General features: G+C 39.3%; 1 protein-coding gene across 2 annotated transcripts in view; it reads left to right on the top strand.

Moving 5' to 3' along the window:
- The first annotated feature begins 2,054 nt into the window (after window positions 1-2,054).
- Window positions 2,055-25,833, top strand: part of DCP1A (decapping mRNA 1A) — a 59,228-nt gene continuing 35,449 nt past the window's right edge. The window contains exons 1-3 of one of the 2 annotated variants that reach the window (XM_059389947.1): window positions 2,055-2,231; window positions 4,946-4,986; window positions 7,574-7,701. In XM_059389947.1, the coding sequence (XP_059245930.1) occupies window positions 2,097-2,231; window positions 4,946-4,986; window positions 7,574-7,701 (304 nt within the window). In that variant the 5' untranslated portion in view covers window positions 2,055-2,096. The remainder of the gene's footprint in view (window positions 2,232-4,945; window positions 4,987-7,573; window positions 7,702-25,833) is intronic. The other variant, XM_059389948.1, reaches the window with a different exon arrangement.

Here is a 25,833-nt window from a genome sequence, read left to right as displayed (position 1 = left end):
ACTTTCTTCCGTTTCAGGTGTGCCTTTGGATTTTATTCCAAGGGCTTGTATTCTTTTTTTTTTTTTTTAAAGATTTATTTATTTATTTATTTATTTGACAGAGATCACAAGTAGGCAGAGAGGCAGGCAGAGAGAGAGGAGGTAGCAGGCTCCCCGCTGAGCAGAGAGCCCGATGCGGGACTCGATCCCAGGACCCCGAGATCATGACCCGAGCCGAAGGCAGCGGCCCAACCCACTGAGCCACCCAGACGCCCCAAGGGCTTCTATTCTGTATTCAAAGAACACGTAACTTTTTAAATGAGGGTACAGATTTTTAAATATCGGATTGAAAGTAGGTGGAGGGGAGTTAAGTCTCGTCCTCAAGGAGGCAGAAAGGTAGCCCGGGTGTAGAGCAAAGGGCTCTGGGGGAAGGAAGGCGTCTCTAGACTCTACCACTAGATCCCCTTCGCCTCCCCACCACCCCTTGGCTCCCACCCCCGGACTCGTGTGGAACTCTGAGCCCCCCCGCCCCCAGCTTCAATGAAACCATCCATCAAATGAGGATGCCCTCACTTCCCCTACCTCACCATGAGGCTGGAAAGTGAAATCGAGGGCCCTTGCCTTTCTTCTCCGATCCACTCTCCTACTCCTCCCTACAGGTTCAATCAACACTTAACCCACAGCACCTGAACCGCTTCCCTCCTCATCAGCATTCATACACGCTCCTTACCGGATACTGCAAAGAATAGAAGGCATTACCTTCTTTCCATTAACCAACGGCCCCGGGGCGTAAAAATCATAAACCATACAAATGTGACGGGGTTTCTCCCCCTCTCTTTTTTTTTTTTTTTTCCTTTCAAAAAATTCCGATTCCAGGGGCGCCTGGGTGGCTCAGTGGGTTAAAGCCTCCGCCTTCAGCTCAGGTTCATGATTCCAGAGTCCTGGGATCGAGCCCCGCATCGGGCTCTCTGCTCAGCGGGGGGCCTGCTTCCTCGCCTCTCAATCTCTCTCTGCCTGCCTCTCTGCCTCCTTGTGGTACTCTGTCTGTCAAAAATAAAATCTTTAAAAAAAAAAAAAATCGACTCTGGGGCACCGGGTGGCTCAGTGGGTGAAGCCTCTGCCTTCGGCTCAGGTCATGATCCTAGGGTTGCAGGATCGAGTCCCGCATCCGGTCTGCTTCTCTCTCTCTCTCTCTCTCTCTCTGCCTGCCGCTCTGCTTACTTGTGCCATTTCTCTGTCAAATAAATACATAAAATATTTTTTTAAAAAAAATTCAATTCCAGGGGAGTATCCTTTCCGCCTGAGAAAACGTTCTTTGAACGAGCGGAGAGCGGGTGAACAGAGTCCCCGAGAGTCCCCACGCCGCGTTTCGCTCTTGGGCTGGTACCTGGAGCTTTAAAACGCGTGTTACAAGGCTTGAGGCGCGTCGGCTCCGAGAACGAGCCGTTGGAGGCTTTCACCGCGGCGCGACCCACGCGCCTGGGCGGGCTCGAGCCCACCGGCTTCAGACGAGGAAAGCGAAGAGCAACTGTGGCGAGCCCAGGACACGCCTGTCTGTGCACGTACGGGAGGGCTACTTTGGCTTTTTTTTTTTTTTTTTGGAAGATGCTCCTTCAGGGGGGGAAAAAAATGCCGACGGCGGCGACCTAGTGAGACCGGAGATCTGGGGTGACTTTCGGGGTGCCGCCCCTCCCCGCTTCTCTGTGCTCTCCCCACGACCGTGGAGTCCCGCACAGCCACAGCGGGCTTTTTCATTCTGCGGCCCCGCGGCGGTCTGCTGCCTCGTCCGGCAGGAGCCCGGTGAAGGCTCGCGGGCAGGACATGTTTTTACCCGGAGTCCAGGAAGCTCCTGAGTTTCCCCGCCTGCCCGCTCGGTCCCTGACTGACTCCAACCCCACACACTTTGGACCGTCCCGAACCTAACGCTCCCGGAACCCGGCACCCGGGGGCGTGGACGCAGCGGAGCACAATAGTTGTTGTACCCCACCACGCGCCGCGAGGCCCGGCCGAGAGGCGGAAGTTGAAGGTGCTGACGCTACTGGGGGAATTTTGCCTCGATGGCACCTTCCTGTCCGCGGCTCCGCCTCCGCCGGAGGGGCTCGGCTCCGGAATTCAAGATGGAGTCGCTGAGTAGAGCTGGGCAGGAGATGAGCTTAGCGGCCCTGAAACAGCACGACCCCTACATCACCAGCATCGCAGACCTCACGGGCCAGGTCGCTCTGTACACCTTCTGCCCCAAGGCCAACCAGTGGGTGAGTGCGGCCAGGCCGAGGAGGCTGGCCTCCCGGCCGGCGCCTCTTAAAGTGGCAGCGCGGACTGTCCGGGGTTGGGGGCGATTCCGGAGGCCAGGGCGGCAGCGGGGAGGCCAGGGACTGGAGAAGAGACTGGCCGGTCCCTGAAGGGTGTCAGCGGCGCCGGGAATTGGGGAGAAGCGCGAGAGAAGTAGGCCCAGGACGTCTAGTGGGGGGAAAGCCGATAGAAGGAAGGATTGGAGGAGGATCAGTCCCTTGGGGTTGGGTCCGGAGACCTGGGCGATATGCCTTCTTTGCAGACGTGTTAGTGGACGAGAACGGTGGGAGTCCGAAAGGCACCCGAAAGATTGTGTTTGAAGCTGTGAGGGGTGTTAGATAAACTACAGATACATAATCTGTAAAAGTAAACACCGTCCTCTCCCCCCCACCAGGCACGTAAATAAGAACCCCCTTCGTAGAGGTCATTTGGATTTAAAGCTGGAAATCCAATTAGTTGCAATTCTTGGAAGAGGGGTGGTGGGGATAAGTCCGGCTTTTATTGAACTACACTGTATTCCAGAGTTTTGGAAAAGATTTCAAGGTACTTAGGGATTATGTTAATTGGATTCCCTTGAACCCTTTGGAAAAGAGACCCTGTAAACGTGTTTTCGTTCCAGCTGTGCTGCTGGTGATGTCACCTCTGAATCCTCCCTCCGGACTAAGTACTTTTTGGGTTTTTTGTTTTGGGGTTTGTTGTGTTTTTTTTTTTTTTTTTTTTTTTTTTTTTTTTTTTTTGCGCGGGAGGGGGCCCGAAAAGTTACATAGGGTTTGTTCTCTGACTTGTTGGCCGCTGATGAAAAGTAACATAATTTCCAGTTTTCTAGTAATTAACCCTCCATAATTCATTCATTCAGCTCTAGGCTTTACTTTTGGCAAATAATCCGTGAATATTTGGTGGGTTGAGTTCATAAATGAGTAACACTCACATTTCAGTAAAAATATGAAATCCTTATACTAACAAAAACCTGAAAGATTATTGTAATACATTCTTTACAGTATAAAACAGATACATAGATTATATTTAGACTAATTCTGTGAAAATCATTTGATGTTTATAAACAATTCAGATGAGAGCTTTCAGAATCCTCTTGCTTCTTTCACTTCCTGGAAAAGAAGGAGGTTTGGAAAGCCACAAAGAACAAAATTACAGATTTTTTTTTTTTAAGTGTAGCTGTTTTAGACATTGCCTTAGTTTGAATTGTTCTGAATCGTTTTTCTTTATTTGCTCTGCATATAAATTTGTGAGATATGAATTGCAGACAAATGGTGAAGACTTAGGAGCAGGAACTTTGGACTAACAGACTTTTAATTCTAGTTTTCCACAGACTTTCAGTATCGTTGAATTTAAATTGTAGAGTCCTGCTTCAAATATGAAATACTAGTTATAATAATCTGAATTGAAAAGTAAGCTGCCATTTTTTGTTCATTTGGATAATGGCACATAATGCATAACCTGTATCTTTTGTGTCTTTATTTTACAGTGAGTTGTAACTTTGCACAGTTCTGTGTTTGAGCAAGTTTTCTTTCACTGTGAGACCATTGATTGCCACTTTTTTTTATACTAAAATTTTACATTTGAAAGGCAAGAAAAGGCCTATGAATCCTTAGGAAGGAAAAGTTTTAAGATGATATTTAAGGTAGAGCAATACTCTCAATATGATAAATATTTTTTAAATGTTTATATCCCAACAAACCCGATTTTGAATGACTAGCCTTTAAAGTTTTCTAACAATTTGTTGATTGCATTAAAATACATAGGTTCAATCCAAGCTATGAACTACTGTGGTTATTTAGTTTTTAAAAACACTGTATGTGTTTAAAACCTAAGTCCATTTGTCACAGCAAACAAAAGATAATATGAGCTCTACTTTCAATCAAAATGTTTCATTTATGCTTAAAAATTATAATTATTTATGTCCTACAATGATTAGCTTAAGGCAGAGTATAGCTTCAGTTTTCATGATTCTTCAACGAAGTTCTAAGAATAAAAAACTGTGTTTGACAATATTTAACAAACTACAAAACTTGCCATTCATAAAAATATACCAATTGCCCAATGATGAAACAAACTGTCCTAGAAGATAACCCCCCCCCCCCAATCATCCTGGCCAAACTTTGATAAACTTTAAAAGTGAAGGAATTGCTGTACACAAAAGCTTGGCTTTAAAATTTAAAAATCTGGATAAGACATTTTAGCTTTATAAAGGGAAAGTGGGGTTCCTGCGTGGCTCAGTTAGGGGTCCAACTCTTGGTTTAGGCTCTGGTTATGATTTCAGGGTTGTGAGAGTCTGCTTGATATTCTCTCCCTCTCCCTCCCCGCTGCCCCTTCCCTATGAGTACGTATGCTTTCTCTCTGAAATAGTCTTTAGAAACTGGAGGGGAGGGGGGCTAATTCTAAGATTTTTCACCCTAAATTTTTAAGGAGAAAAATGCTGCAGATAACAGACATGTTGCTGGACCAAACATTGTATATACCTTAGTATGCAACCCAAGCATAGAAAGGATACAAAAGAAACTAACAACAGTAGTTTGTAGAGTGAGAGACTTACCTGACCTGTTCTAAAGGGACTAATTTTAAAATAAGCAATTTCATCTTAAACATGAAGTATTTCTCCATTAGGACCATTTGGGGTTGGATTATGGGGGAAAAACTAACCAAGTCATTTCTGTTATAGGAGAAGACTGATATAGAAGGGACCTTGTTTGTATATCGAAGGTAAGCTTTAAAAAAAAATGATACATATGTATTTTTAATCTAATGGTGAGCAGTGTTATATAAAGTGGTTCAGCCCCGTTTTTGGAACCTCCCTGCCTGACCTTCTTCATCCATTTCTAGCTGTGAGATCTGAACCAAGTTATATCCTTTCTTTGAGCCTTCCTGTGATTCAGAATAAACAGAACTAGAGGGCGCCTGGGTGGCTCAGTGGGTTAAGCCACGGCCTTCGGCTCAGGTCATGATCTCAAGGTCCTGGGATCGAGTCCCACATCAGGCTCTCTGCTCAGCGGGGAGCCTGCTTCCTCCTTTCTCTCTCTGCCTGCCTCTCTGCCTACTTGTAATCTCTCTCTGTCAAATAAATAAATAAAATCTTAAAAAAATAAATAAATAAAATAAACAGAACTAAAACTTATTTAGGAACTAGCAAAACTGTGTCAAAATAGAAAATATTTTCTAATCATGAATAAGTCTAAAACAGATGCATTTCTCCCTCCCCCTGTATTAAAAATGTATAAAGAGAGAAAAACTTAATACATAGACTAACTCTATAAAATAATGTAGTTGAAAGGTCAGTCTGTCTATTCTGTATTTATTAAATGCGTCATCTTCTTATGACTCTGGTTCTGTCCCCTTTCTGAACCCCTCCCCACAAAAAAATTCAGGATTAGGTACAGTGTCTTTAGTGATGTGTCATCTTCATTTAAGAGTCCTTTAGAAAATCTGGTTTATTCAGTTGCATGCTTTTTATTTTCAACTTTTCTGTGAGTTAATTACCTAAAATGTGATTGGTTTGCAAATTGCAGCTTTTGTTTTTGTTAGGCACCTTTTGTGTCCTAACTTGTAACTAACAGAAAAGGATAGTCATAGAGTTCCTTGGTCCTGGCTCTCCCTTAGGTTTTGCTCTGACTACAACAGGTTCCTTCCCATGGTTTCTAAGTTTAGAGATTCAGCAGGAATTATTACTGATGTCCGGTCCTCCCCACTTCTTTTTTGTTTGTTTGTTTGTTTGTTTTTGGTACTGTGAGTTACCATTTAAAGATTGCCTTCTATATTGATGGTAATTAACAAGAATTTGTCAGGCATTCCTCTAAATTTTGGCATGCAACTTTGAGATCTTTCTAAAAACATCTTTTTCCTCCTTTGTATTTAAGTGCTTTGATACTACATCGTAACTATAGGAGCTCATCATCATTCTTTGCCAGGGTGCCTTTACCCTTCACCTACTTCATTGTTCTGTATTACCACTATGGTAATCTCTAGAAACTCTAGAGATTGTTAGAATCTTGGTATCTATGATATTAGGAAAATATTTTCCCAGCCTCACTGTTAAACAGTATAGTACATCTCCACTGGTTCTAAAAAATAGGAAATTTAGTATAATAAATGATTTGGCTTAATTCATGGAGGCTTACATAGTATTGATCCTAATAAAAGGAAACCAAAGAACTCTTTGGGAAATATGAGAACATTTTATGTACCTTGGATAAAAGTGTACCACAGTGTCAGAATATCATTTTGCCTGAGACCTTAGTGTACAAAAAGCCTGGATTTGGAGTCTGAAAACCTAAAGCTCAGTTCTGGTCACCTTATTTGTGTGACTTTGGACAAAGGCTTTAATCATTCTAAGTTTATTTCCTAATCTGTAGAGTAGGATTCTCAAATCTCCCTTGTGTACAGAAAAACGATTGAGAAACTATGAAGTATTACATGCATGTGAAGATCATGTACTAAGTCACTTTGGTATGAGAACCAAGAATCATGTACTGAATCACCCTGATATGAGAACAAAGGATGTTTGTTATCATAGGATTCAAGGCATTTTCTCTCTTAACTCAGGAGAACTGTAGAAAGACTTATTTGGTGTAAGAAAAAAAATCATGATTATAATGGTGGACAGTCATTATTAAAACCAGGTCTGTACTGTGTTTAAAATAAGTGATATTTTTGTTGAGCAACTGTTTATTAAACATCTGTTAGGTACTTGTCTTGGCTAATATCTGAAAAAAGAAGCCAAAAATCCCAGTTTGCATGGAATTTACATTCTAGTGGGGAAAGACAAATATGAAAAATAAGTAAATGGTATGGAAAAAAAGAGAAGAGAGTGGGAGGTATTGAACTTGAGAGAGGCTGGGAGCCTGAGAAGGGGTAGTTCTCCAGTAAGTGTCATTGAAAAAGTGACATTTGAGGAAGAGCCTGTTGGGGTTAAGGTAACTAGATTCTGGGCAAGTGGTCCACGCAGAGGGCTTTAGGTAGAAGCATTCCTGTAGGGAGAGTGATGAGCTTTGTGTGGCTTGAGCAGAAGCAAGGGGAGAGGCAGATGAGGTGAAGGTGAGGAGGGCACCTATCAGCCAAGGCTTTGGTGGCATTAGAAAGGGCATTGGCTTTACTCTGGGGAGCTAAGTCCTTAGAAGCTACTGAGAAGAGGAGGGGTATGATCTGACTTGAATTTTTTGTTTGCAATTTTAAGTGCCAACAATATTGTATAATGTGGTAATATCCTTATTCTTTGAAATGGAAATAAAGAAGTAGATAACATTTCTGCAAATGAAACAGTGACTACAGGTGTTTTTCTTCTGTCAAATCTAAGGTCAGCCTCACCTTACCATGGTTTTACCATTGTGAATCGACTGAATATGCACAATCTGGTTGAACCAGTGAATAAAGATTTGGAATTTCAGCTCCATGAACCATTTCTTCTGTATAGAAATGCAAGCTGTGAGTATATCAGTTTTATTACAGTTCATCTATTTACAATTTAAATGGAGTGACTTGAGTTTCTATCATCATGTTATTTTATAAAAAATATAGGAATGCCTGGGTGGTTCAGTCAGTTAAGTGTCTGCCTTCACCTCAGGTCATGATCCCAGGGTCCTGGGATGGAGCCCTGTATCAGGCTCCTTGCTCAGCAGAGAGCATGCTTCCCCCACTGCCTCTTGCTCCCCCTGCTTGTACACGCTCTCTGTCTCTCTGAGAAATAAAGAAAATCTTTAAGAATATATTTTTATCTGCACTCTTAGGTTATAAATGAGTCTTAGATCAAATCTTTTAAATTGGGCTTCTAAAATTGAAACGCTCTTATATACAGTAACTTTTTATATTGTTTTAGTTAAATACACTCTTCCATATAATAGCAGTACATCATATTCCTGTTGTTTGTTTTATGAAAATAAATTTCATCCTTTGTTTTGGTTGGACACTGAATTATTGGCTGCCCATGCCCCTGAGCAACAGAATTTAGTTTGAGAGATTCAGGATGGGGACTGATATATTTATCCACAGAGGAAGTACTGTCTTTACCCTGGTTGTGGTATTTTCAGTCTGTTTATTGAGTGTCTACTGGGTACAAGTTCTGGGCTGAGAGCTATTGTATCATTAATGTTAATGATACAATAACCCATGTGGGGCAGGCAAGCAAGTAAGGGAGCTGAGACTCGGAGGTGAGTGGCAGGTCCCCAGTTGGAGAGCGAGAATCATAACACTTTTCTCTCCTCCTTAGTTCCAGGGTCCTTCAGGCATTTTACAGACTCTTAAGAATGGTTGCATGCAGTCCACAAAGCTAGAGTGGCCCTTTCGAAAAGTTAAGATGTACCAGTGGGGGAAAAAAAAGATACTAAAAAGTATCCTCAATTACTGTATTTCAGTATGGATGTTGAAGGCATAAGTGTTTGAGGACAGAAGAGAGACTGTTTGGCACTGACTATGGGTGGATCAGACCTAGTTAGTAGTAGAGTGACCATAACTATTATCCAAGGAGATTGCTGGAGAAATGTTACTTCTCACATAAAAAGGAAAAGTTATTACAAAAAATTAAAAAAGGAAAAAGTTACTGTTTGGATTTCACTTGACTAGAAGGTAACTGGTACTGGAGGAGTGTCTTTGGTGTAATATATAAAAAGCTCTGGAAATTAGGCCCTTTTAATTTCCTGAATGAGGAATGGTAAGTTCTGTTTCAGAGCCAGAAGCCCCAAATTCTTCTCCACAGCTCACTTTTAAGTATTTAAGTGAAATAGTCTCTTGGTTTTTTTCAGTGAACTGTTGTCCAGATAATTCCTTTCTGAGATTTTAGTGTCTGGGGGCATATTAGAAATGCTTTTTAATACCTATAAGTTCAGAGGGATTTATTTAAACTAATACTACCTTCAGATGGCAGTTTTGTTTGTGCTGAAATTCTGTTGAAGGGGAAATTCTGCAGAGGAACATAGTTCCAATTTTTTTTTTAAGGAAAATTTATTTAATTCTGCTCTTTACTACCAGGAAATTAATCTAGCTATTGCTTCTAAGAAAAGTTTGATTATTAATGTAGTCAGGAAAATTATCAGAGACCCATGGATTCACTTACTGTTTAGCTTAAACCTGATGTTTAAGCTAAATTAAGCTGATGTTAATCATAGTATTTCTTTAACAAGCAAAGGTTCCTTTGAAGTTGAAAATGCAACATAACCCAAATATAATTAAATCACAACTAACCGAAATTTAACTTATTGACCTCAATTATCTGGAAACATTTCTATAGGCCATGTATGGAAGAAATGAAAGGAAATTATAAGAAAACAAGCTGATATTAGGTTTCATTTTATAAGAATCTAGCAAATATCTTGAGTATAACCCAGGGTCAGCATAAAAGTGTCAATTTTCTGTAACTTTAACCCCACTATAGTCTCATAGATTAATTTGTTGTCATGATATGACCTGAAATCATCATTTATTATGTTAATCGGAATATTCTTGAGCAGAAAGGTACATTAATACATTTTATTTTAGGAAGATTTTCCTTAAGTTAAAACAGAGGTTTCCTTAATTGAACAGAAAACTCACTTAACCAAGGTTGTCCAATTTCCTTGTTAATTGAGGCACTGAATCATCTTCCAAGGGGCCATACAGTTTTTGGCATTGCTAATTTGAAATTCAAGAGCACATCAGCTTGTTTTCAGACTAGAGAAGGGCATGAAAAGGTCAAGTACAACACTGTGGGTGTATTAGAAACAATCTACAAGAGGAGCTTAGGGAAGGTATTTAAAGGAACAGCTGTATCAGGGAGAAGTGACAAGGCAGCATAAAGTGATTCTGGAAGTGAAGGCCTCTCTTGAGTGTGTTTTGTCAACCTAGTCTTAACTGTGGAAAATAGTCTTGTCAGGTCTGCAAGCTATTGAGTTAAGGGATTTGTTCTTTAAACAAAAAGTTAATTAGTGTCTGAGTGTGTATACAGGTAATTATACCTGATTCTGTAGCTGCCCTTCTGTCGTTTTCTTGAGGGAAATACCACTAAGACATCTGACCCATTTTGCTCACTGTACCTTCAGATCCAGCTTCTTTTACTCAGATCAATTTTTAGAGTTAATAGAAAATTGAACTATTATTTTTTCTAGTTCTGATTGTTCTGTATTGATTTCAGTTTTTAGTTTTTATTTATATACCACCTCCCCCAAAGGGAATGGTAAAATCTTACAGAGAAAATGCTTACACTAGCCAAGGGCTTAGGTTTAGTGATTCTTTTGAATATTTTGGAATCAGTGTGTTTTCATACCGATCGAGGGCCTTTTGGCAGCCAGAAGAACCTTATAGGGAGGGGCTCAGCGAGGGTTGGGAAGACTGCAGATTCTGTAGTTAATTAAGCAAAAGTGTAGTTCCTAACCCCTTATTTCTGACTTCTATTGAGGAAACAAGAGTCCTAGAAAAGTTAAGAAACTTGCTTAAGAATCACAAAGGTTGTAAGTGACATAGGCAGAATTCAGATAATCTTCGAACCCCATGTTCTCTCTACTTGGCTGCCGCAATAAAATTACTTACTTCGTCAGTCCACATTCTAGAGTGATGCTGACCTGTACTGCTGTGCCGTAATGGAAATGCTCTGTATCAGCCCCATCCCGAAGAGCAGCCACAGCTACATGCGACTGTTGAGCACTCAAAGTACGACTAGTGTAACCAAGAAATTTTCTTTTCTTTTTTACTTTATTTAATCAGTTTGCATTTAAGTAGCTATATGTGGCTAGTAACTACTGTATCAGAACGTGGAAGTCTAAAGCATGAACTCCTGCTTACATACACCCTTTTGTTGTGCCATACCTGAATTGAACAAGCACTAGGGGAGCTTTGGATTCAATTTTTATGCCTCTTGTTTAGTCATTCGTTTTTAAAATTTATAAATGACTTCTAGATACGAAAGCTGCAGAAGATATCCCTGAGGGGGGCTTTGCCATGGTAACAGTCTTTTGGCATGCAGTTTAATTTTCAGAAAAGAATGCTATTCTAGGCTTTGCCATTTTTGGGCTGTAACCTTGGATAAATCACGTAAACCACTGATCTGACCTACTTATTTTAAAAGGGCATCATATATGTGAGGGTATTTTGTCAGGCACTTAAAAATATAAAATACTACAGTGTGTGTCTCCATCTTAGACCCAAGCCAAATGATCTTTGTAGTAAGACAGTTATAAGGATTTTAACATTGTCCAGGTACTCTTATGACCCAGGCCTGTAGTGTCTTTATTCCCGTCCTTTCTGACTAGCACCATGACAAGCTGGAGGCTCTGTTTATCATTATAGGTACCATTTTCAGAATTTTTAAGGGCCATTACTAGGCAGCATGAGGGATGATAAGTTGAAAATATATACATATTACAAATGAGAAATCTTACAGTGTACAGATTTTTTAAAACTCAATAGTGGGGTGCCTGGGTGGCTCAGTGGGATGGGCCTCTGCCTTCGGCTCAGCTCTTGATCTCAGGGTCCTGGGATTGAGCCCCCCACCGCATCAGGCTCTCTGCTCAGCAGGGAGCATGCTCCCCGCCCCCCGCCCCCCCGCCTCTCTGCCTGCTTGTGATCTCTGTCTGCCAAATAAATAAAATCTTAAAAAAAAAAAAAAACTCTCAAGAGTAGCAGTTCTAATCAGTGGGTCATGGTTTATTTAAACATAGTTATGTTTATTTTGATCAGTATACTGGAATACATAGCACCCTCCCAGCTAAACCTTTGTATTAATGTAATGATTTTTAGTTTGTGGACACTTCTCCCTAAAAAACATTGATGATAGTTTTAATTTTATCTCTGATTAGTTGGAGAGACATCTTTTTTTGCTCTTTAAACAACGCATTACTATCAGTCTGGTGATCTTCTATTTTCATTTGTAAAGAAAATCCATTTTACTTACTGCATTATAAAATCATTCTTGGGAGACTCTGAATTTCTAGGACTTCTGTGTCCATCAAAGAAAATATCCTTCAGCTCCTGTCTAGCAGTGTCATGCCAGGAAATCTTTCTCCTACAAACATTTAGAAATGCTGTATAAAGTACTAAATGCACAGCTTAGTCAAAAAGAGAATAGGGGACATTTCAGCGGGCCAACATGAGAGTGAAAACTGAAAGCTGAAGTGAGAAGCTTATAAACCAGCACTGGCTGCCAGCTATTAGGGGTTTCTAGGTATGGAGCTCTCCTTCATAAAAGGATCTCATGACAATTACATGGAGTCAGGAGACAGGGTCTTGAGCTCTCATGGGTGGAGAAGTGGAGCTGAGACCCCATACCTACGTACAGCCCAGCCCCCTGATTAGCTACATATTAATTAATTAGAAAGATACCAGCCCACCAAACAAGGATGAGCAAGCTTATCTATCTTAGTATGGACTATGGGTAATAGGGAAAATGTCTCCCCTGAATAAATATAAACATGAGCTTTCTCAAAGAGATTTGGCGTTCAGGTTATACCATTCACTCAGTATAACTTCTTACCCAGGCCAAAAAATTAACATAAAAATTGATCTTCAGCTGGTGAGTATTCTAGGACACCTGGCAAAAGCTAATGCAAAATCCTTCTGGGGGACACCCAGATTGCCTGGGGATCATTGACAAGCCTCATGGTCCAAAATTACTAAATACTCAAAATTACTAAATATACAGGAAATAATTCACAATCAGTAAAAGGCAGAATACAACAAAAGCAGGGTTAGCCAACCACTCCCCAAAATTTTAGTTAATGAAATGATCAGATACAGACTTTAATGGATGTAAATGTCAGATGTGGATAAGAAAAGTGACAGGTAGATTTGAAAAATAACCAAGTCAAATTTCTAGAAATTAAAATTTCAATTCTTAAAAATAAATTTTCTACCTGGACTCAGCAGTTAATTTGGTTTTGGTTTTTGTTTGTTTGTTTGTTTTTTGATTAAGTTAATTTTTATTAACATGTAATGTATTATTTGTTTCAGGGGTACAGGTCTATGATTCATCAGCCTTACACAATACACAGCACTCACCCCAACACATACCCTCCCCCATCTCCATCACTCAGCCACCCTATCCATCCCTTCCCCTCCCCTCCAGCAACCCTCAGTCTGTTTCCTGAGATGAGTCTCTTACAGTTTGTCTCTCTCTCTGGTTTCATCTTGTTTCATTTTTTCCTCTCTTCCCCTATGATCCTCTGCCTTGTTTCTCAAATTCCTCATATCAGTGAGATCATATGATAATTGTCTTTCTCTGATTGGCTTATTTCTCAGAAGTTAATTTGTAACAACAGAAAGGAGAATTGACGAACTGGTAGAGACATCTGAGGGAATTACTCAGAATTCATCCAAGAAAGGAAAGGAATGGAAAATATGATCAGGAGGGTAGAATTAGAAAGTCTTAACACATAATAGAGAAGAATTTTCAGAATGATAAAATAGATTTAGGAGAGACCGTATTTGAAGAGATTTAGAACAAAAAATTTTCTAGAATATTCAAAAGCCATAAATCTCAGATTTGGGCAGTAGGATAAGACACCAAGCATAGTAAGGAGAAAGAAATGCACAAAGAGACAGAAGCAACCAAAGGGTACTTGAGATTGATTATTTATGAGGAGCACCAGTTAGACTGACAGCCTATTTAGTTGCAGCTCCTGAGTTTGGAAGACAAAGGAATAAGAGTACTGAGGGAATTAATTCAATTCAATAATTAGGAGAACAAAATAAACGCACTTTTCAAACAAAAACAGAACTTTCGCCTCTAGCGGCCCCTTGCTGTAGGTGCTTCTAAAGCAGTGCTATCCAGTACAGTAGCCACCAGCCACATGTGGCTGTTGAAAATGCTCTTAACGCAACTGAATTCTTAATCGTATTTAATTTGGTTCAGAAAGAAGAATATTGTGGGGTTCTCAGGTGGCTCAGTCAGTTATGCAGCTGACTCTTGAGCTCACTTCTTTTTTTTTTTTTTTTAAGACTTTATTTATTTATTTGTCAGAGACAGAGAAAGCACAAGCAAGGGCAGAGACAGGGAGAGGGAGAAGCAGTCTCCCTGCTGAGCAAGGAGTACAATGAGGGACTCAGTCCCAGGACTCTGGGATCACAACCTGAGCTGGAAGCAGATGCTTCGACTGAGCCACCCAGGCATCCCTCAGCTCAGGTCTTGAGCTCAGGGTTGTGAGTTCAAGCTCTGCCTTGGTCTCCATGCTGTGGAGCCCTCTTAAAAAAAAAGAAGAAAATGGAGCACAGAAGAAAGAAATAAAGTTTACAAACTAATGAGCAAATAATTTACTTTGTTTTAAATTAAAATAAGCATGGACTATATAAGACAGTGAAATGACTAGTCTGAGTAGAGGTGTTAAAAAAGGTGAAGGAAAAATACTAGATACCAACAGCATCAGGTAAAAGCTCATCAGACCTAAGGCATCCCACAACCAGGGTGAGAATAAATAAATTGATTAACCATAGATTTAAATCAAGCTGTGTGTGTTCAAATGATTCAGGGTAACCACTACAAAACATAGGAGTCTTTTAAACCAGTACAAACTGGGGGGTGGTGGGGGGGCAGTGACTGAACACCATGGGAAATAGCCCAATATAAAATGGCAGAAATAAGTCAGTAACTAGAACAAAATGTCAAGTGAGCTAAAGTAGCCAATTAAAAGACATTCTGGGACTGGATGAAGATACAGAATTTGTGAATAATGTTTTCAAAAAATGTAAAACTCAGAAACCTGGAAAAATTGAAAGTAAAGGGATATAATGCAGTATATCAAACTGTTAACCAAACAAGGCTGCTATAGCTATGTTAGTCATACATGATAAATTTTAGTTAAAAACTTCATGGTAAAAGTTGCCGCCTAATGATAAAAGGAATGAATTACCTGAAAGATAAAATGATTCCAAACTGGTACGTATGTAGTGTATGTCAGATATACATATCAAAAGTTAAAAATCCCTAATCATCATGGGAGATTTTAGCAGGCCACCTCAGTAATTGACAGATAAAGCAGTTAATTATGAGATACTTACAGTTAAACTTGATCTAATGAGCGTATGAAGAGCGCTGCTTCCAGCAATTCAAGAATTTGCATTTTTTTCAAATACATATTGGAATTTTATAAAAATTACCATATGTAGGCCTACCAGCCCAAGAAGTTAAGGAAAAAGAGAAATCTGGGTTAAGATGAAGGAAAATACACAGATGAGTAGCAATTAACTTCAGAACATAGAAATTGTAGGAGAACAACAGAACAAAATCAACCTGATTGATTGAACAACAATGAAAGTGGGGGAGCATAATGGGCAATATTAGGAATAATGTATATATTTTTTATGTGTTGCAACTGAATACAGGCAATACACATTTTTTAAAAACAAATCACTGTGAAGAACCTTTTCGCCTATACATTTAAAATTTAGATTATATATACTGTTTCCTAGAAGAAAACTTAGTGCAACAAAACTTATTCAGGAATAAATAGGTTTGAATACACTCACAAACAGTAAAATGTTGGGTCAGTAACTTAAAATCTTTCCCCTCACATCTAAAGAAGATTCTAAGAGCAATGTCCTATTCAGAAAATGGTATCAGGACAGTTATTCTCCATATAGACTGGCCTCTGAAAAGGCAGATACAGGATCTGTCATTTCTGATTTTATCACAGGACACGTATCTCCACCGTCCACTCTTGTGCAGTGAGGAGATCATGCTTCTCTTACCCACTGTTCGTTCTCCTAGCAAGCATTTGGCAGATATCTGCTATGAGCACCACACCTTACTAAGTATGTTTGTCCCAGAGGGTGCTTTCCCTTTGATTTCTACTTCTGTGGGCACCACTTTATGACTTAATTGTGAGATGTCCCAAGAATATTCTGTAAAGGGTTTTTCTATTTTTGTTTTAGGCTTAAAGCAAAGTTGATTGAGTGAAGAGGGAGGGGACCCGAGAGGGTTGCCTCTGTAAAGGCTTCCCAACAGGTTTTTTTTTTAAATCCAAAATTTGGTACATGAATCAACAAAAAAGTAAAAGCAAGCAAAGCTGGTTTTTCTCTCTGCTACAGCTAGGCAGTGTACATTATAACTTGGTTAATTAAAGCTATGAAAGTAAAGGTTTGTGGTCCCATTAAGCTCTATAAAGTCAATTCTGGCATTTGATGATTTCCTTTTGCAAAAAGTATTTCAGTGTTGTCTTTTCCTTTGTTTAAAACAAGAAGGCTGATTATTTAACTCAGACATCATATTCAGTGATATTTATTGAATTTGTGATACTGAATTCAGTGGTATTTATTGAATTGATATTTATTTGTCATTTACCAAGTACTCTATCAAGCACTATACCATTTTGATAAAACTATTCTGTACTTTTAAAGAATTTTAGTTATCTTTTTAGTTCTGAGGTTCTGTTGTATTTTCTTAGAGAATTACAAGCAGAAGTCATTAAATTATGTTAGAACTTAAGGTAGGGGTGAAGATTCTTAATGAAATATGTTACTATATTCCAGTGCTATGAATATTTATTCCTAAAAGCTCTGTTAATTAATCATAAAATTAATAATTTAAGATGTATGATTAGAAAATTATCAGCTGTAAATTAGACCAGTACTGGTGAAAATCTGATCCACCAGAAGGACTGTGGGGATATTTACATGTTGGGTTTTTTGTTGTTGATGTTTGTTTGTTTGTTTGTTTATCATTTTTAGCAGCAACACTGATCCATTAATTAGAAGGAGTGTCCAGTCTAGGTTTTCTTTCCTCAAACCTACTCTCTCCTTAGACCAGTGTATGATTGTGGTTTTAGCCAAAAAAATAACATTATTTTACTTTATGTGCATGTTAGACTTGGCATTTTTTTTACAGAAAGAAACAAGGACAATTGTTTTGTTGCCTTAAGGCATAGATCTCCCACTGAATACCACTTTTAATATTTTCAAATGTTTTCTGTAATCCTGAAGTACTTCTGAAAAACTGAACAAAGTATATTGTCTTATAACCTGCTTATTAACAACAAATCACTGTAACAAGCAATTGAAAATAAAAATATTACTACTATTTAATATTTTTAAGAACTTACCTCCAAAAGCCTGTGAGAAGTACCCCTTTGTTTCCACTTCACTTACAACTTTTCCTTTATATCGGGCATCAGTCTCTTGATAGAGAACATTTTTAATTAAAATTAGATCACTAGAAAAGGCAGGGTGATTCATTTCCATAGTGTTGAAAATGCAGCTAGTAGATGGAAAGTTTTAGTAGAAGAAATATTGCAGTGTGTACTTTTTTTTTTGTTTCTGCTTGCCCTTTCTCAGTTCAAGGGCAAGACTTAGAATAGTAGAGATGGCAGGTGGCTATTGGCATTTGCACACATCTTCAGACTTAGAGCACAGAGCGGGAAATGTCCTTGCAAAAGAAGTTTACAATTTGTCAAGTCAAAAAGTGTGACTTCTACCTCCAAACTAAAAGAGGAATTTATAAACAGTTTTAAAAGCACCGCAGTCCTTTTTTTTCTGTGATCTTTGAATCCAGCACAGTGCTGCTTGACCAGCCTGGAGAAAGGCAGTCTTCCACCAGCAGCAGCAGCTCTGCTGTGGTTAGTGTGACTCTGCTATCAGTGTAGGAGAAAGATCTGTGGCAACTGCATTAATCTGGCCTTCTGGACGAAGATAAGGAAGGAGCCTTGCTGTTGCCACGTTAGTAGACTAAAGAGGTAAAAACACCATGAAAACATAGAGTGACTTGGACTCCAGGGCTGACCTGTGGTGCTGTGAGGTCAGAAGTTTCAAATGTCTGTATGGCATTCTATCTATTGGAGGCCACTGTAGAGTGTTCTAGGAGAGCCTCTAATGGAACCTCTACCAGGTACCTTCTGGTTAGCTTTTTTCGGAAGTCCATGAACATTTCCAAATTTCCAAAGCAGATTCTTTTCTCTGGCCTTAACTAAGTGCTGCTTTTATTCTCCCTAAAGTAGTGTTGTCAGGTAAAAAGGAATTTTAACTTTTTGTGTATATGTGGTATTATCCTAATTACAAATGTTTTAAAAGTTAGCAATGCATGCACCATTTATCTTTTTTTTTTTTTTTTTTAGATTTTATTTATTTATTTTACAGACAGAGATCATAGGTAGGCAGAGAGAGAGGAAGGGAAGCAGGCTCCCCGCTGAGCAGAGAGCCCGACTGACTCGGGGCTTGATCCCAGAACCCTGGGATCATGACCTGAGCCAAAGGCAGAGGCTTTAACACATGAGCCATCCAGGTGCCCCCATTATCTCTTTTAAATAATGTTTCCTCTTCTGAGAACTCACAAAGGAAAGCAACAATTACATATAGCTAAGTGGCAGAAATATGTTCTTAATGTGTATAAATCTAGGTTTCATCTTGTGTTTACAAAGTGAAGTTCATTGTGGAGGTAAAAATTGAAACAGAGTAACCTCTAGTCCAAGAAGATTTGAAGCCCCTGTAGAGTGGGGTCCCTTGGAGGATCCAGGCAGTTCTAGCTGCTTACAGAGTCACTGCTTCAAGCTTGTGCAGTTGTTTTTTGTTTTTGATTTTGTTTTTAATTAAAAGGAAGGCATGCGATAAGCGTTTGCTACCAACATTTAAAAATAAGGATATTTTGCACATACACCTGGATTTCTAGCTTTCCTTCTTGTGAAGGCCACACAGCACCTGCATCCCTGCAAGCACTGGGAGTCAGCAGGAGCTCTGGGCGGAGCATGCGCACCACAGCCTCTCTGATCCCACCACACCCTCAAGATCCTCGTGGGCATTTGCCTTACCGCACAGGTTTGGATAATCTCTTAGTAAAGTGGCAGAAAAATATGTAGCAGAGAAGTTAGTTAGGGAAAGGGGAGAAAAGAATGTCCCCCTTTTCCTACACCACTATCTGATCTCTTTCCCAAAACCCTACGTGTAGATTTTGGGGAGCCCATGACACTCCATGGAGGCCAGGTGCCATGCTTTCCCCTTTATTGTCCCTTGTGATACATAAAAATGATTATTTCTGTGTGGCACACTGGGATGAACAGACCACCAGGGGATGGACTGATCCAACATTTGGCATACCCATTATCAGTTGCAAGTACAAACACAGGAGAGGCTCTGCCTTAAGGAATGAGTATTGTGTGGCAGTCGTGGCAGTCAACCCTACAGTACACATAAAACCCTAGTGTGACTCACTTTTTATTGGGGGTTGCCCATTGTTTAAGAATAGAAAATTTTTGTAATTAAGAACGAATAGTTGTGATATTCTTGGGTTTACTTTCCTAATTTCCCTCCAAAAATTCAATGATCATTTCATGTGTCTGAATCCTATACTAAAATCTCAGTATTAAAAGGGAGTGTGGAAGCAATATTGCCGGTAAACAGTTTCAGACTTGGCTTAATTTAGAGAGGGGCACCAAATTTTAAAATAATAAACCAGAGAACTTACAGAATAGCACTTTAGAATGTCCTGGCCTATGTCTTTTAATCAATGTTCAGTAAATAGACATTGCAGTGTAAATTTTAGAAAGTGTAGTCTTTCTCTACTATGTTAGTGTTCATTGGTGTTTTAAGATGTGTGTTTTGGCCAGAACAGGTCAGCTGCTGAGATAACTGAATCACGTTCACCAGCAATATGTACAGATTCATGGAGTTTCCTTGCATGCCTCTTTGCCTTCTACCACAGTCTCCTGTCAGAATCCTAGGTTGGGTAGTCTTTGGCTCCATACACTTTTCCTATATGCATGTGTTCTACCTTCCATCTCAGAGCCTTTCTCTTCTTTCTCTTCCGAACCTTTTAACGTTGATATAGAGCTTTCAGGCTTATTCTTGTCCTAAAGGAAGTGATCTGTCCAGGCAGGGGCATTTGCTTTTTCACTAGCCAAGAGAGGCTTATGTTTATATAATCTATTCCATTCTTTTTTTTTTTTAAGATATTATGTATTTATTTGACAGAGACACAGCGAGAGAGAGAGAGAGAGAGAGAGAGAGAACAAAAGCAGGGGGAGTGAGAGAGGGAGAAGCAGGCTTCCAGCTGAGCAAGGAGCCCAATGTGGGGCTTGGTCCCAGGACTTGGGTATCATGACCAGAGCTGAAGGAAGATACTTAATGACTGAGCCACCCAGGAGCCCCATCTTTTACATTCTTTTCTTTTCTTTTCTTTAATTTATTTGAGAGAGAGAGAGCATGAGAAGGGGGAGGGTCAGAGGGAAAAGCAGGCTCCCTGCCAAGCAGGGAGCCCGATACGGGACTCGATCCTGGGACTCCAGGATCACGACCTAAGCCTAAGGCAGTCACTTAACCAACTGAGCCACCCAGGCACCCAATCTATCTCATTCTTATATTTTATAATCAGAAGGATTTTCCCTATGTCTAGAATAAATGTTTTTGTCTATATTCAAAGCACATTTTCTTGTTTTTCTTTCCCGGTATAGGGTATCTTTGTCAGTATCATCTTTAGAAATTTTATAACTCTTAATACCATTGCCAAAAAGCTTTTATCAAAGCCCCTTTTCATCTTGGCACCATACTGAGAAAATCTCCAACCTCCTCAAATCCTTTTAGAAAGTAGGTCAGATCTAAATAATAAATGAATCAAAAAGACAACATGTGCATGAGAGTGATTCCCAGCTCTGTTTTTGTGACATTTTACAGCATCTCAAGAAGTCTCAAGGGATTTTTACAAAGGCTCCAAATTAATTTGGGTTTTCTTGATCTTCTGCATGCCATACACCATTCCAGATGAGAAGCAGAGTGAGATTTAACATCAGCTCATAATAGACTGCTAGATCTTCAAAGAGGGCTCTCTGGGGAAATGTAAAACTCTTGCCCTTCAGCTTTTTAAAAATGTCTCAATATTAAATGATCTAATACTTTTAATCTTTGTCAGTCTTTTCACACTTTCAAAAGATAGTACCATTTAAAACGCAAAGGAAATATTTAATTTTGGATATTATTTTCAGAATTTTTGTATTTTTAATGGAAGTACAACCTAAAGGTAATCAGTGCCCTACCACACCCCCAACCCTTCAGTGACTTGCCTATACAGCACGACTTACTTGGGACAGCTGTTAACAGCCACACTATATGGTGGGGGTTCAATAATTAAATAGTTTGCTTTCATCTTGAGAAAAGCCATTTATAAATCAGGCTGCCATCACTGTTTGCTAAATAATACTGTATCGTCAAATCCTTAAATCTTCTGTGCTGTAGTTAATCAAGGAAAATTATTTCAGGATGTTTCAGCAAGTGAATTGTTCCCAGAATGTGTTGGGCCGTAGAGTGCAAGTTCTCTTGAGGGAAGAATATGTGGCTTTGGCTTGAAGACAGGTCCTCCATGATCTTAGCTATCTGGGAACTTGTCTGTCTTTCCTCACCGATGACAGTGACAGGCTCAGGGGCAGCTCCCAGAGCCTCCTTGCCAGTTGCATGAACTGAGCGTTTGATATGTTGGCAGACAGAGCTGATTCTTGGATGCGTGTCTGAACCTCTACAGGTCCACTTTTGGCAGAATCGAGTGTGACTCTTATCCTTTACCCATTAAGCTATCGTTATGGCTTCCTTATCTTTATTTCTTCTGCAAACATGCCTTTCAAAGTGTTTGGCTCTTTTTGGCAGTTTATTTGATAATGTACAAGAGTAGAAGGCGGCATGTGTCTTATTTCTAAATTATAGTGCATTTCTTCAAAGGAGAAAGGGAGGATGTAAGTAAAGTATTGTCAACATAAGTTGACAGCTCTCTTGGGCTTATTTTGATTATCAATATGAAATTCTTAAGAGCTGGGTTTGCAACCCACTATGAAAACATTACTAAGTGCCCCAGTTTAGCCCAGAAAATGTGTGTTCTTCTGTGAGCCTGATGTAATGTGTATCATAAACTTTCTCATCACTGCTTAAGTTGTAGGGGTGTGTCCATTAGAGGAAAACTGGAATCTTGTATTCAGACTCTTGTGTTTTCTATGTTCTTTAGCCGGGATTGAAAGAGGCATATTTAAAGAAAGATGGTTGTGTTTAATTGCCATATATGGAGCCTTCTCAGAGCCCAATCTGATTTACTCTATGTAGGAGCAATCCTTAGCTGCAAGGATTAGGAACATAACTAAGACCCTGTAGAAGATAATGTTTAATAAATATCTCCTCTGTAACAAAGCCTCCTCTGTGTTCCTTGTCAAGGGGCTGTCAAAACTAAATTCATTCTATTTACTTACATCATGTAAAATATCCCAAAATTACTCATTATTCATTAGACATTGATTCTGTTTGAAACGGTGGTGGTGTTTCGAAGTTCTGTGACTGGAAGAGGGGCTATGAACCTGGGTCCAAACATGGAAAACTATTCACAGCAGGCCGAATGCTCAGAAAACCAAAGTCAGCCTGGGTGCCTGGTGGTACTGGGCACAGTCACCTGCAGGACCCATGGTGGAGCCCAATAGTCAAGGACGGCTTTAATGAAACCGGAGGGCTTCTCCACCAGAAAAGCTCCCTTGTGAACAGGATAGGAAAAAATTCACATTCATGATCTTCATTCATAAAATGAAGCTGTTCACTCACTCTGTATATCAGTGCTTTCATCCCTCTAGAATGACAGTTGGAAAAAATTCCAATTGAACTTTTATTTCTATCAAAAAGGGAACTTAAAGTTGTGATTTGCTGTGAAGTTTTTGGTAGAATAAAATGACCTTAATTCAGAATGAAACAAAATATGGGCTATTAAAATAGCTTTTGTTGTATACTGAAAACTTTAAGATATAATGGAAGAAATTGAAGAGAATACAAATAAATGAAAAAATATTCCATGCTCTTGGATTGGAAGAATTAAATTGTTAAAATGTCCATACTACCTAATGCAATCTACAGATTGAGTGTGATTTGTATTAAAATTGTCATGACATTTTCCACAGAAATAGAGCAAACAGTCCTAAAATTTGTCTGAAACCACAAAAGATCCCCTCAAATTCTTCTGGAGGTAGAAGAAAAAGCTAGGGCATCTGGGTGGCTCAGTCATTAAGCATCTGCCTTCGGTTCAGGTCATGATCCTAGGGTCCTGGGATTGAGCCCAGTATCAGACTCCCTGCTCTGCTAGCTTGCTTCTCCCTCTCTCTCTACCTGCTGCTCCCCCTGCTGTGGTCTCTCTGTGTCAAATAAATAAGTAAAATCTTAAAAGAAAAAAAAATTAGAGGTATCACAACCCCAGATTTCAAGATATCCTATAGAGCTTTAGTCTCCAAAACAATATGATACTGGCACAAAATTAGATAACATAGATCAATGGAATAGAATAGAGTGCCTAGCAATAAACTCACGCCTATATGGTCAAATGAATTTATAACAAGAGAGCCAAGAATAAACCATGGGGAAGAGACAGTCTCTTCAATAAATGATGTTAGGGAAACTGGACAAGCTACATGGAAAAGAATGAAAATGGGCTACTATCTTATATCACACAGAAAAATAAATTTGAAATAGATTAAAGACCTGAATGTAAGACCTGAGACCATGAAACTCCTAGAGGAAAACGTAGGTGGTAAGCTCTTGGACATTGGTTTTGGCCATGATTTTTTGGATTTGACACCAAAAGCAAAAAGTAGCAAAAGCAAAAATAAACAAGTGAGATTGTATCAAACTAAAAAGCTTCTGCACGACAGAGAAAGCCATCAACAAAGTGAAAAGGGGACCTACCCAAGGGAAGATAATATTTGCAAGTCATATAACTAATATGGGGCTAATACCCAAATTATATAAAGAACTCATACAACTCAATAACAAAAGAATATATAATCTGATTTAAAGTCAGCAGAGGATCTCAATAGACATTTTTCCAAAGAAGACATACAGATGGCCAACAGGTACATGAAAAGATGCTTAACGTCACTAGTATCAGGGAAATACAAATTAAACCACAATGAGATATCATCTCATATATGTTAGAATGGCTGTTATCAAAAAGACAAGAAAGAACAAGTGTTGGTGATAATGTGGGGAAATGTAAACCCTCATGCACTGTTGCTAGGACTGTAAATTGTTCATCCACCGTGGAAAACAGTATGGACATTCCTCAAAATATTAAAAGTGGAACCACCATGATCTGGCAATTCTACTTCAGAGTATATATCTGAAAAAAAGTGAAAACACTTAATTTGAAAAGATATATGCACCCCCATGTTTATTATAGCATTATTTACAACAGCCAGAATATGGATACACCTGAGGGTCCATCAGTGGATGAATGGATAAAGAATATGTATATACATAGAACAGAATAATTCACAGCCATAAAAGAATGATTTCTTACCTTTGTGACAACATGGATGGACCTTGAGGCATTATGCTAAATATAAATAGAGAAAGATAAATGCTTTATGATCTCACTTATATGTGGAATCATTTTTTTTTTTTGATTCACTTAATTATTTTTAGAGTGAGGGAAAAGGGGAAAGAAGCATTAGTAGACTCAGCACTGAGCATGGAGCCCACCACGGGCCTCCATCCCACAACCCTGAGATGATGACCTGAGCCGAAACAAGAGTCGGACACTTAACCAACTGTGCCACTCAGGTGCCCCAGTATATGTGGAATCATTAAGGAAAAACAAAAACAAAAACCAAGCTCATGGATATGGGGAACAGATTTATGGTTGCCTGAGTCAGAGGGAGGGAGGAAGAATGAATGAAGGGGAGTCAAAAGGTACAAATTTCCAGTTACAGAATGAGTAAGTCATGGGGATGTGATATAAAGCGTGGTCATGAGTTAACACTGTATTGCATAAGAAAGTAGCTAAGAGTGGATCTTGAAAGTACTCCTTACAAGAAAAAGTTTTGTGACTATGTATGGTGATGGGTGTTAACTGAACTTCCTATGGTGATCATTTTACAATATATACAAATAATCATTACATTATACAGTTGAAACTAATAATGTTATGTCAGTTATACCTCAATTTTTAAAAAGCTTCTAACTGGCTTTCCCAATTAACTGTATCAATACATATTAATGTATGTTAATAGAGTACAAATAATAGATATGAAAAGATCTTTAAAGTTTCTTGTCTTATTTATTTATTTAAGAGAGAGTGCATGAGCAGGGGGGAAGGGACATAGGGAGAGGGACAAGCAGGTTCCCCACCAAGCAGGGAGATACAGGGCTCAAGCCCATGACCCAAGCCAAATGCAGATGCTAAACCAACTGAGCCACACAGATGCCCCAATTTAAAGTCTCTTGTTCTAGCATTGTATTTCCTATATCCTGTCATTCTTTTACTTATAGTTTTTAACTTATTTATACTCTATTTCATGTGTTACTTTAGTCTTCAAGCATAATTAACGCTCATTAACTTTTTGTTTCTATAAAAAATTTTACATTATTTCATGTAATGAGGCAGTGGCTGTGTGATGTTAAGATTATCGGTCTAGTAATGGGAATACCTGAGTTCTAGCTACAGTTCTCAGACTTTTAATCTCCGATTTTTAATAAGCCCCTTAGTCTTTCCATGAAAATTTATAATGAGACTTCTCGTCCAAGCAAGATGGCACAGACTTGTCTCTCCTTGCTTCTCCCCGTTTATAACCATAAAAACCCAGAAAAAGCACAAGAGACAATTGGGAGAACTCTGAAAGGTAGAAAAAGGAAGACCCAGGACTGGCAAAACAACCCATCAGCAGGTCT

The sequence above is a fragment of the Mustela nigripes genome, chromosome 2 (genome assembly GCF_022355385.1).
Source record: "Mustela nigripes isolate SB6536 chromosome 2, MUSNIG.SB6536, whole genome shotgun sequence".
In the NCBI taxonomy this organism is placed as follows: domain Eukaryota; kingdom Metazoa; phylum Chordata; class Mammalia; order Carnivora; family Mustelidae; genus Mustela; species Mustela nigripes.
This window is presented reverse-complemented; position numbering and strand designations above follow the sequence as displayed.